General features: G+C 42.6%; 1 protein-coding gene across 1 annotated transcript; it reads left to right on the forward strand.

The window, feature by feature from the left end:
• Positions 1–4,753: 4,753 nt before the first annotated feature.
• Positions 4,754–8,660, forward strand: LOC104534964 (OX-2 membrane glycoprotein-like). The gene is made up of 4 exons (XM_010184727.1): positions 4,754–4,829; positions 5,565–5,891; positions 6,573–6,839; positions 8,542–8,660. Exons 1-4 carry the CDS (start codon positions 4,772–4,774, stop codon positions 8,658–8,660), a joined length of 771 nt encoding a protein of 256 aa, XP_010183029.1. The 5' UTR covers positions 4,754–4,771.
• Positions 8,661–11,502: the final 2,842 nt, after the last annotated feature.

An 11,502-nucleotide genomic window follows, 5' to 3' on the forward strand; every position in this document is an offset into this window, starting at 1 on the left:
TCCACCCAGAAGGGAAAGGAAATAAAACCAAAGAATAAACCTCATTCATGGCATAGGGAATTTCAGATTGCCTCTTCCACCAGCACACAGAGTGTATTGCAGGTGAAGAAATGAGAGGAACAAAGAAACTCTCCAGGTTTTAGGACAAGTGCTCTCTGCTTACTCACTTTGTCACACCTGGGAGTTGGTGCCAGCTCAGCCAGCACCAGCTCCAGAGAAGGCCATGTGCAAAGAACTTTGCAGGACTCAGCAGAGACTGCTGAGCAGAACAAGGTCCTTGAAAAAAGAAACAGTTGACATGAGAGCACAGAATAGGGCAGAAAAATATTTTTGTATCTTGTTCTATGAATATAAAAAGATTCTGAACTTTCTGTCATTGCCTGCCTGGAGTACTTTCCATTTGTCTCTGTCTGCCCTGAGGTTACCTCTGGTCTTCATCTACTACTTCAGAACTATCCTTTCCTTGCTCAGCTCTAGTTTCCTCCCTCTCTTACAAAGAAGCAGCCATCTTAATTGCCAGACCCTTTCATCATTTTCTTATTTCTTCTCAAAGCTTCCCCAGCCCACTGAAGGAGCAGTAAAATTTGGATAAATATAGAACTATTCCACTTTAGTAGATATGAGTTACAGGGTGAGCTAGTATAAAATATCACTCAAGTCCCCCAAATGTCCTCTTTATTTTTATGAAATAAGAGCAGGAAGAGGTCCCTGGGACTTCCCTGCATTTGTTACTTTGAAGGCGCAGGGCACTTCTGGATAAATTTATTTTAAGCTATGTAGTCTGCAGTTCTCTGGAGTTCCCCCTGAAACCCCCTCAGCTGTAGTGAAGGCAGGTGAGCACAGGAGACTTGCTAACACATTTTTTTCATAAAAAGAAAAATGTGTGCAAAGGATGTAGGTACACCAGTCTCAAACAGCAACAGTAGGTTAGTTGCTGGAGACATGTCCTACTTTAGAGGGAACCCATTCTGTACTGAAAACAAAAAGCATAAGGCCAGAAGAGGGAAATTTAAGTAACCTGAGACCTACTCATTTGTTCTAGAAGACAGAAGAAAATGTTGAAAAAACACAGCGGTGGAGCTCTGGCTTTGGTTCTTTATTTAGCAGAGGAAGGGCTCCAGTAAATCAAGCACCGTGGCTGAGATGTCTCCAGGGACAGCTGCATCCAGCTAGAAGAGCCACTGCCCTGACCTTCAGCCTTCAGCGACAGGTTACATCTGATCTGGTGGGGATTTTTAAATTTTTTTTGCAGGTCATAAGCACTGCTTTATGCACGGTGGTACTGGCAGCAGCAGAACAGGCACAGTTAACACACAGATGAGCCTGGGATGACTCGGGAAAGGTGCAAACACCATCCCGTTCCTTAGCACAGTTTAACAGCAGTGCTTCAAATAGTCCTGCATATATGGGTCTTAAATAAGAAAGGGTATCTGGGGTTATGTGGGCTCATGGCCACTGTACGGGTGCCTTTGCCAAAAAATTTTGGCAGGGGTTTGAAACTGAGCTGTCATGTTTTTCCCATGAATAATGATGCAAAGAAGAGCCCTTTCTAGGGCTGTGCAAGATAAATACTACGCTTGATATGAATGGTGTATGAACATGTATGTGTGCATGTGTGAAAGCAGCTGAAGAAACAGCAAACAGCAGTCACTGAATGTCCTGTATTGACTGCAAAGGATGCTGTTTCTAATAAATCAAACTGAGAAACGAGTTGTTTTCTGTCAAGTCTGGGACAAGCCTGATGATAAAACTACAAAAGAGAAAACTTTCCAGTGTATTTTAACACTGATCCTGTATTTTAACAACAAGAAGGTGGCAGCAAGATTGCCCTGTATCACCGGTGCTGCCCCTTTTCCTCTCAGCCCAACAGGAAGGTAGCAGAGAAAGCAATAGACCACTCCCAATGAAATAAAAGACACAGCTTGTGGCCATTATATTACTATTACTATTATTATCTTCTGTTCCTGCCACTGGATTCTAGTTTCAGTGGTTTAGGATAGCACAGATGTCTTTAATAAAAAACTGTCACTATCCTAAAACTGAAACCAGGGACGAACCGGCTTCGAACATAAAAAGCAACCCAAAATTTCTTAGAAGGAAGTTCGGGTTTATGGTGTTGACTTTCAAAAGCAGCGTGACCCTCCATCCCGGGGTGCTGTGAGAACTCAGTGCTCACAGCACTGTGTTACTGGAACCTGGCTGCGTTTCAGGGTTTATGACATTCTTGCTGTAAGCAAGTGGGGGGGTTGTCGTGTGGATTTTTAATTTGTTCTTTAATGGTTGATACTAGCAACGCTTCAAAGAGAGGGAAAAGGGGGAGGGGGAACCCTTTGAAGCCAATTCCAGGGGCAAGGCGGGGCACGGAGGTGAGGAAACGGGGTGACAGTGCTGGGGCTAAGCGAGCAATAGCCGCGAGCGGGGTGGGCTCACGGCACGGGCTCGCCCCTTTGCCGGTGCCAGAACCTGCCGCCGCCACCGTCCTCACCCAAGAGGGCTGCGGCCGAGTGGACTGCGCAAGCAAACCCTCGGAAGGCTCCGCCGGCATAAGGGACTTTCTTTCCGGGCTCTCGGGGCGGGGCTCCTGGGAAGGACTGGCGCGATTCTTCCCTCCTTCCAGCTCTACTTGACGGTGAGTAGGCATCCCTCTCGCTCCCTTCACCACCCCTCCTGGGCTCACTTACAGGTTTGAGGTGAGTTTTAGGGGGGAAGGCAAGCAGCGGGTGTCCGTGTGGGGCGGTGGGAGGCCGGTGCCCTCCGCCACTCAGGCCCCACCCATGCCCAGAGGCTCATGCCCGGAGGAGGTTCGGGCGTGTGGCGGCTCTGCGACAGAAACAGCTCCCGGTCCCCGAGCCCTTCCTGGCCTCTTGTAAGCAGGAGTATGCACAGGGTGCCGCCGGGAGGAGCAGCGCCGAGCACTTACTGAAGCTGGTCGCCAGAAGTATAAAAAGTTATTAAAAGTTGAGGCGTTTCACAGGAGGTCTCAGAGTACTAGTGGATATAAGACGGGGTACAGCCGGTGGCTCAGGAGGTGCGGTTTGGGAAGGTAGGATATAGTGATGGATTTATTCTTCACTAGCCCTAGTATTACAAGCTTTATTTATTCATTCATTAGTTCATCGTTCACTTAATTATTAAGCCTGCACCATAAACTGGCTTTTTGTGTGATCGGTACAGTTAGGCTATAGCCTGGTTCCACATTGCGTGAAATCTTGTAGCTACACCAGTTGCGAGCAATGGTGTGCTGAGGACTTTAATGGGTATTAAAGCACCAAGAGAGAAGGCTGTCCTTGAAAACCATGCTTTCCTGCAATTGTAGCACATCTTTCAGTGGTTGATAAACACTTTTATAAAAGAAAATTTCTCTTGCTTGCTGTGCTTGATTTTTGCATGTTTTTAGGATTATCTATGTGAATTTCTTAAGGCTGTGCTCAAGTGTATGACTACACTGTATTATCTGTCAGACTCATTGTTCCTTGAGCTTGTTACTGCTGGATTCTTGTTTCCTGATTTTATGCATAAGAACTTGGCCTGTATTCATGCTTGGTAGCTGTGGAGTTGTATCAGAGTTGTTTTAGCACAGCATGTTTAAAATTTAAAGGCAGGCTGCTGGTTGTGTGCATATGCATTGTGTGCACAAGTTTGCTGAGAATTTGTTTCTTAAATATTTTTTTCCTCCATCTAATTAATTTATTTATTCATCAGCCCTCCTTTTTTTAAGCCAAATGATAACACAGAAAATGTTTTATAACTGATCCTCTCTTCTATTTTTTGCATGTTGTGAAAATCTTTTAAAAGTTGGGCTTTTGCAGAATCACAGAATATTAGGAGTTGGAAGGGACCTCGAAAGATCATCCAGTCCAACCCCCCTGCCAGAGCAGGATCACCCAGACCAGGTCGCACAGGAACATGTCCAGGCGGGTTTTGAATGTCTCCAGAGAAGGAGACTCCACAACCTCTCTGGGCAGCCTGGTCCAGTGCTCTGTCACCCTCACTGTGAAAAAGTTTTTCCTCATGTTCAGATTGAACCTCCTATGCTCCAGCGTGCTCCCATTGCCCCTTGTCCTGTCATTGGCTGTCACTGAGAAGAGCCTGACTCCTTCATCCTGACACTTGCCCTTTACAAATTTGTAAACATTAATGAGGTCTTTGCTCATTCGCCTCTTCTCCAAGCTAAAGAGTCTCAGCTCCCTTGTAAGGGAGATGCTCCACTCACTTTGCTTACATTCTTGACAGAAGACATTCCTAAGATGCATCAGCTAGTTTTGCAGATATTGGCAAAGCAACTCAGGTGTAGGTGATGTGTGTCGCAGAGGTATGTCATGTGAAACAACATGTCCACTTAAATATGACACCAGCTTCAGTTCAGACAGGTCTACTATTCAGTTGTAGTGTGGCAATATTAACTGACTGAGGGAACAGGAAGCAGGTCGAAAGCTGTTCACTAGGGAAAGCAGCCACATAACCTTATTTTTGCCCCTTTCCCAACTTGGAAATATATTTGTACATAGCAGGTGCAGTATGCCTCACAAGTTCCTCAGTTCAGGCAGTTCTGGACAGATGGAGAGTCCTGAAATCCTCAGAGATGTTGCTTTCAATTTATCCCTTGATCTCACCAGCTAACCCTACCTCTCTCCCAGTTCTGCAGCTAGTCCTGGACTACCAGTATGCCATGCTTCTGGTGGATTAGTGCTATTCTAACTTCTAGCATGCAATTTTTTTTGTCATGCATCTCCTTATCTTTCTTCAGGTGAAGCAGGTGTTACCTTCCAAAATGAGTTTCCGAGCTTTGGTTTTGTGTCTGGCTTGTGCTGGGCTTGGAAAGGCAAATGGTAAGTTGAATTTCTTGAAATCTTCCTGAAAATGGTTAGAGAACCGGTTTCTGATTCCTAAGGCTGCAACAGTCAGAGTAAGAGGCAAAATTAGGTTAATTACAGATTGCTGGTGTCATTTGACATATGTTAGATAGCTGAGGCATAGACATGGAATTGGCAGATGTGACACAAAACCTCTTGGAGCAGCATTTAGAGGTGGGGGGGGGGCATAGAGCGTCTTATCTACAGTGACACTGGATACTGTTGTTTACTTGAGTTCACATCTTCCTGTAGTGGATCCTCCTCTCAGGAAAACATCTCTCTTTTTCTTTCCCTCCCTCTCGAATGCACTGCAAACTCCAGAAATTCTCTTCAGCTCATTTTACTTCTCAGTTCTTTGAGAATGGCTTGGTGTGCACTTCCCTGTGCATTCAGTGTTCCCCTACCTTTTAGGAAACAAAAAAAATTTGTCTTTGCTGAGAGGAAAGCAATGAACTACTGAAATGAGAAGTCTGCAGGGATGGGTACAGTAATAGGGTATGTCTTTTTCTTTTAAATGGAGAGCCTCAGCCAGTATAAATCAACATAGGAGGATGCAGGAAAAGGACTTTTTGGTGGGGTAAAACTATAGAAACAATATGTAATTGATGGAATTGTTGTCTGTGGGTAATCAGAATTAGATTAGAATCAGCATTAGGCTTCTGAATATGTGTGACGTCTGCCCATTTCATTAACTGTTTCTTGTCGCTGCAGTGGTTCCACAGGCTGAATACAGAAATGTGAAGGTGGGCGAAAATGTGACTCTCAGCTGTGCTCTGACAGACCCCAAGGAAGTTCTGCAAGTGACTTGGCAAAAGGACTCTGAAAAATCACACATTAATATAGCTACATACAGTACCGCAAAAGGATTAAAGATTCACGAGCCCTATCAAGACCGAATGAATTTCACGAGCCTGGTACTCAATGAGACACACATCACTTTCTGGGATGCTAGACTGGATGATTCAGGGTGTTATATGTGTCTCTTCAATACTTTCCCTTTTGGCTCCTTCTCAGGACGTACCTGCCTGAGTGTCTTTGGTAAGGTTCTCTGCAGGGGTATGTCTGTAGTGGAAAAAGTGGTGTTTTCTCACCCACAGTGTTTCCTTGAGTGAACTCAAGATCTGCAGTGGTGGGAGCATCCCTCAGTGGAACATGATGTAGAAACAGAGCATTACTGCTATGTGCAAGACTCTTTGGGTTCATATTCAAGCCTGTTGTTGTGGGTTTGGCTCTGGGCTCTCCTTGTTTGTTATTCTGTGAGTAGCAGCTAAAAAGCAAGGAGTGGGATCTTTGTTTGTAAGCCCCTGAGCAGTCCCAGCTGGAACTTGGGCAAACCAAGATTGCCTGCTGAGGTTTCCTCTTGGTGCCAAGTACAGCTGCAGTGCTGTGAGCTGCTGTGCCTAACCCTACCATTGATAAGGAATTAGCAGATAAGAGAACAGCATGGTCCAATGATTGGTTTTACTTTAATAAATTATTTTAAAACCTAGGATTTCAGGTTAAGTGAAACCTTTGGGGTGTAAAACTTCAATATAAGGGAAGGAGTATTGAATCACAGTGGGGTGCCTGACGCAAACAATTCTTTTTTGCATTCCTGTGCCATGGAGTTCAGTGCAAATCCAGTAAGCTTTGTTCTGGTTCATAATGGCTAAATTGCTACTACTGCTTCTGACCAGGTGTTCATTGTGGTGATGGATTGTCTTGTTTGTGTGTTGGAAGGTCTCAATGCATCTGTCCATTACAACGTTTCCGAAGGTCATTTGACAGCCATCTGTAATGCTGTTGGCCTCCCAGAGCCCAACATCACCTGGAGCAACTCGTTCGGTTCTACTCCTACCCAGGAGATGGTCACACACACCAATGGGATGGTGTCCATCACCAGTAAACTGGAGATCGACAACACTAGGAGCATCAGTGCACAGGACTTGACCTGCAGAGTAAGCAACGCGAATCAAAAAATAGAATTGCCTGTGAAAATGAAAGGAGGTAGGTGAAAGATACAAGCTACTTGATAGTGTTCTTTTGGCTTCGTGTTTTGTAATAGCATGTTTGGATAGGAATATGCCGGGAAGAGGAGGGAGTGAAGTGTGTATGTACCAAGTAAGATGAAAGGAAATCCTACTTCGAGTTCATTGCTGTCTTGAGATCATAACATCTTGGGCTCCTCTCCAAGAGGGGGAAAAAAGCCAAACGAGTCAGCTAGGGAGTTTTAGAGGCACTGCGGTTTTTGCAGCGAGTCAAACTTCAGTTTTTATGAAAGTCTTAATAGTTTTTTTGACAGTGAAAAGATAGATATAAATATTTGTCACCTGTTATCTATCTAGATGAAGTAAAAATGTTGTGGGTCACTTAATAAACACTGAAATGGAAGTTTTGAAATTAACAAGAGGCTACAACTGAACAATAATTAACCAAACATCTCAGTTAAACTTACTATGTGTTTTGGTACAGTTAACTTGTGTATTATATTTTAATTTATCTGACATTTTTGCTAAGGCACATGCATTGCCATAATAGTCAGGGAGGAATAGTATTTTCAGGCAGATAAGGAGGTGATTAGTTGAACATACATTGGGTTTATGGGGAAATCTTAAGTACATCAAAGTAACATCTGCATACCTTGTAGTACTAATTTATTTCTTCTCCCAGCATTCTGTTCCACTGGTAAGACTTTCAGTCCAGTTCTATAGATGAGAAATAGAAGCATTAAAAGCTGAAATACCATTCTCAGTTCACACAGGAACATTGTCTCAGGTGATTTAAAATTCACATGTCTCCAAATCCAGAGCCTTAAAATTCCAAGCTGCTTTCCCTGTCTTCCTAACTTCCAAGCGGGTTAATTCCCAAATTACCTGCTCAAGAAGTGCTTCTTGTAGGAATAAGTAGTAAAGAGTAAGATCTGGCTTTTAATATCTTCCCTCTGAAAGTTCAAAAGGAAATTAGTTCTTTACTCTGAGTGTCACTAACTGAAAAGGCATAATAAATCTTTGTCCTGTCCAAAGGCAATGTTCTTTTGTTTTGGCCTTTTAAAAAGGAAATGTGTATCTCAGAAAGCAGGAAACTAAGACTGTTGTTATTCCTTGCTAGGAGAATGAAAAGTCGGCTAATACCTTGTTGTTTTAAAAATCTATATTTTGGAGAAAGAGAAATTCAAATAAATAGCTCAACCTAGATTTGCTAAAAGACATGATAGTTTTGGTTTAATCCAAGTAAACTTTAATTCAGAAAGTTTTCCAGCTAACATCAGTGAGTGTTGAAACGAGTCTTCATATTATCATTTTGATTAATGGTAGTCAAATGAAGTGGCTAATGTCTGACCAGGGAGGGAAGTTTACACTCAGATGTTGGATAGAGCTACTTGCAGACATCAAAACAGCCCATTTTCTTTTCTGAAAGTTAATTTAGCCTTTGTGACAGGCTAGATTGTCAAGTACAATAAGACAAGTGTTTAACAGTAAGAGGGATAACTTTCATTTTACAAAATAACCCTCTAATTCTGGATGAACAAAAAAAACTTTATGCCAACTACCGTTTCAGGTATGGGAATGACAGTTGCTTAGCAATAACTTTCACAATCTCAGCAAGGTACCATTGTCATTAATCAGACATCCTCTTGACTCTTTTTGCACTTTTTCCTACATAAACTAGCTTAGTTTGGTGTATTTTTTGTTGCCTTTTTTTTTCACAGAAGTCAGATCCTCGTTGGCTTGGCTGATGATCGCTCTGGGGATTTTAGCTGGCGCTGGTGTCATCATTCTGATTCTGATCACACTGTGCCGGAGGAAGAGGATATGCAGAAGAGGTTGAAGCGGTGAGTCACTAATGCATGGAAACCAATGGTTTTTATAGATCCCATAATAAGGCCTGGTCATATGTGGAGAAAAGTGAGACTTGTCATATTGGAAAAGTAACTTTTATTATAACATGTTTACAGTGACATGTAATTTTAAGAGCTGTTTTCCCATTGCTACTGCTGAGGGACAGTACAAGACTACAGATTGTGAGGGGAGGATCCACACAGAGCAGGATATGCTGCTTGTGGTTTGCTTTCAGGCAGAAGTCTTGGCAGAAGTAATTCACTGATCTTCTGCGTTTTCACGGAGGGCCACAAAAGTGTGAAGTGTAAGTATGCTCAGAGTATTTTTGTCAGAAGTATGTAGCAGAGAAACCCACTCATGCAGAGTGATGTACCCTCAAGGGAAGGGTTTTCTTCTGGTCACAGCACCCTCTTTGTATTTTTAAGACAAACAGTGTAATATGATGTAGAAGAGCACTCAAACTTTGCATGTGAGTTTGCTTCCTAATGATGAATTAAGGAGAAATTGCATTCCTTGTAATGTCCTTGTATGTGTGATGACCTGATCATGGATCAACTCAATTTTCTAGTCTTAATTACTAATAACAGTGAAAGGAAAAAAACAGAGGAGGGGATAGAGGCCTTAGGCTTCAGAAATCACAGAAATTTGATTTTCATTGGTAGTTTCACTCTTGCTTAACTAGATCAAAATGCTGTGTCTATCTTTAAATTCTACTACTATGTTTAGAAATGCAGCACACATTAACTCAGTTCCTGAATATTTAGATACTTGCTTCATGATGATAATGTGCTATAATTTAAAGAAATGTTTTCAGGAGTATCAGACTTGTCCATTGTGAACTTAGACCTACAGCATCTACTGTTAAGAGGGACTGTTCTAGTAAATCTGCTCCTGTCAGAGACACAGAAGTCTTCACTGAGAAGAAGGAGAAATTAACACTTCTTAGACCTCAAATACAACTTCTTAATTGTAAAGCATATGTGAGCTTTCCATTGATACTATCAACAATTCAGAAGAGAAAATTTCTGTTGAATTTTCAGACCAACGTGGAAGTTAGAGGGCAAGGAGTTGGTTCTTAATTATATGTTTTTTAAAGGATTGAAAGAAAAAGGTGAAATGCTCAAAAGAAAGATGTACCTTTGTTCTAGACCAACCATTCCAAACGCAAATGAGCTTGCACAAAGCAGACCTTGAAGGAGAGACCTTGAGGCAATGGTGATCTGGCAGAGGTCTGGGATCACCTGCTAGAGCAGACCAGAGAGTGACTAGGCAAAGGAAGCGCTAAAAAGTGCAGGTGCTACCCAGCAGAGTTTTGAAGCCTTTTCATTTCATGCCAGATGATGAGAACCACCCTGGGATGCTGTGACTGTACTGGTGTCTGGAGCAGGAGCAGGGCCAGTCAGTGAAACACTGCTTGACAAGACTAAGTTGTTCTTGTTTAGACTAGGCTGAGGATGTTAACACAGCTCCTGGTACGGTTCTGACCCTTGGATATTAGCAGATACTAGACATAACTTCTTTCTGTGGAGACACCACTGTGAAGCACACCAGCAGAGCCTATGCATGATTTTGGAAACTTTGAACAGAGTCCCCTCCCCTTACTGTGCTTTTCTGCATCTTATGCTTTCCTTACAAGGTATGTTTACACTGAAAGCACTGCACCCTTTCTTAAGCTAATGGCTCAGAGCCAGAGAAATGGAGTCTTGTGTCCTGCTGCCTGGGAGCATGTGTGGATTCCTGTCCCCAGGTGGGTGCCAGCATGTCACAGGATTGAGATACCTATTCATGGGGCAGAGGAAGTAAATTAGACAAGCAGCATTTAACAGTGGGTGTAAGTTTGTTGTATTGCAGTTTATCAACAAAAGTAGGATTTGAGGGACTTCAGTTGTTTGTGTTTCTTCCTGCTTGCCATGGGTCTTAGTCTGTATCTTCTCAGTTGCTTTTTGGTCTTAAATTTTGAAAATGTTACACGCTGACCTTTTTGCATAAAGGCAGCATTACTTTATCCAAAGTAATTTTGACTGATCCTATTCTTTCATATAGTGGCCAGTGTAGGGGAATGTGTAGCCTATCTTCCTAGTGTTTCCCTGAAAAAAGTTTCCCTGAAGGCCTGATTAATTAGTTTGTTGTAAAACTCCAATACTGGTGCAGCTCAATCACTCTGTTACAATCTGATTATTTTTTCCTTCTTTTTCTGGATGCTCTTTTCTGTCTGTTGCTAAAAGTTAGTTACAATTTATCTTGTATATGACTCCACTGTCACTTTCCTGGCCGAATCTTTAGAATGCCAAGAGTACCTGTGGAGCTACAGTAATTTTTAACACTATGTTTAGAGTGCATTACCACTCCACAAATACCATACTATAATGAGGAAATCCCCAATGCCTCTTTAGCTCCCATCTGAGCAGCACACTGTGGACACTAGTCTGTCTCTGCAGTGACTTGTTTTTTTCCCAGTCGTCTACAAAATCTGTTTATTCTCTTTAAAGCATTGGTTGCAGTCAATTCACCCAAAAAAGAATAACATCTTGCAGAAAATCCTTTTCTGGTTTTATCATCTGTTATCCTCAGATCGTGTTGGAATGAGAAGCAGTGCCTACATACATATTTCTGGATGAGCTTTTGGAAACGGTATAATAGAGAGCTAATGGTGGCTGGCTAAGATCTGGCTGGAGGATGCTGATGTCTGTCTGAGGCCATTATCTGGGGTTCAATACTTCTTTTCATTTGGCACTAGACAACAAGCAAAGCCATTCCAGTCCTGTCAAGATGCCTGGTTTTTAAAGTACAGCAACAGCTTTCTAACTGGGTGGCTGGGAACCCTTCATCAA

This window comes from Mesitornis unicolor, unplaced genomic scaffold (assembly GCF_000695765.1).
Source record: "Mesitornis unicolor isolate BGI_N332 unplaced genomic scaffold, ASM69576v1 scaffold19795, whole genome shotgun sequence".
Taxonomy (NCBI): domain Eukaryota; kingdom Metazoa; phylum Chordata; class Aves; order Mesitornithiformes; family Mesitornithidae; genus Mesitornis; species Mesitornis unicolor.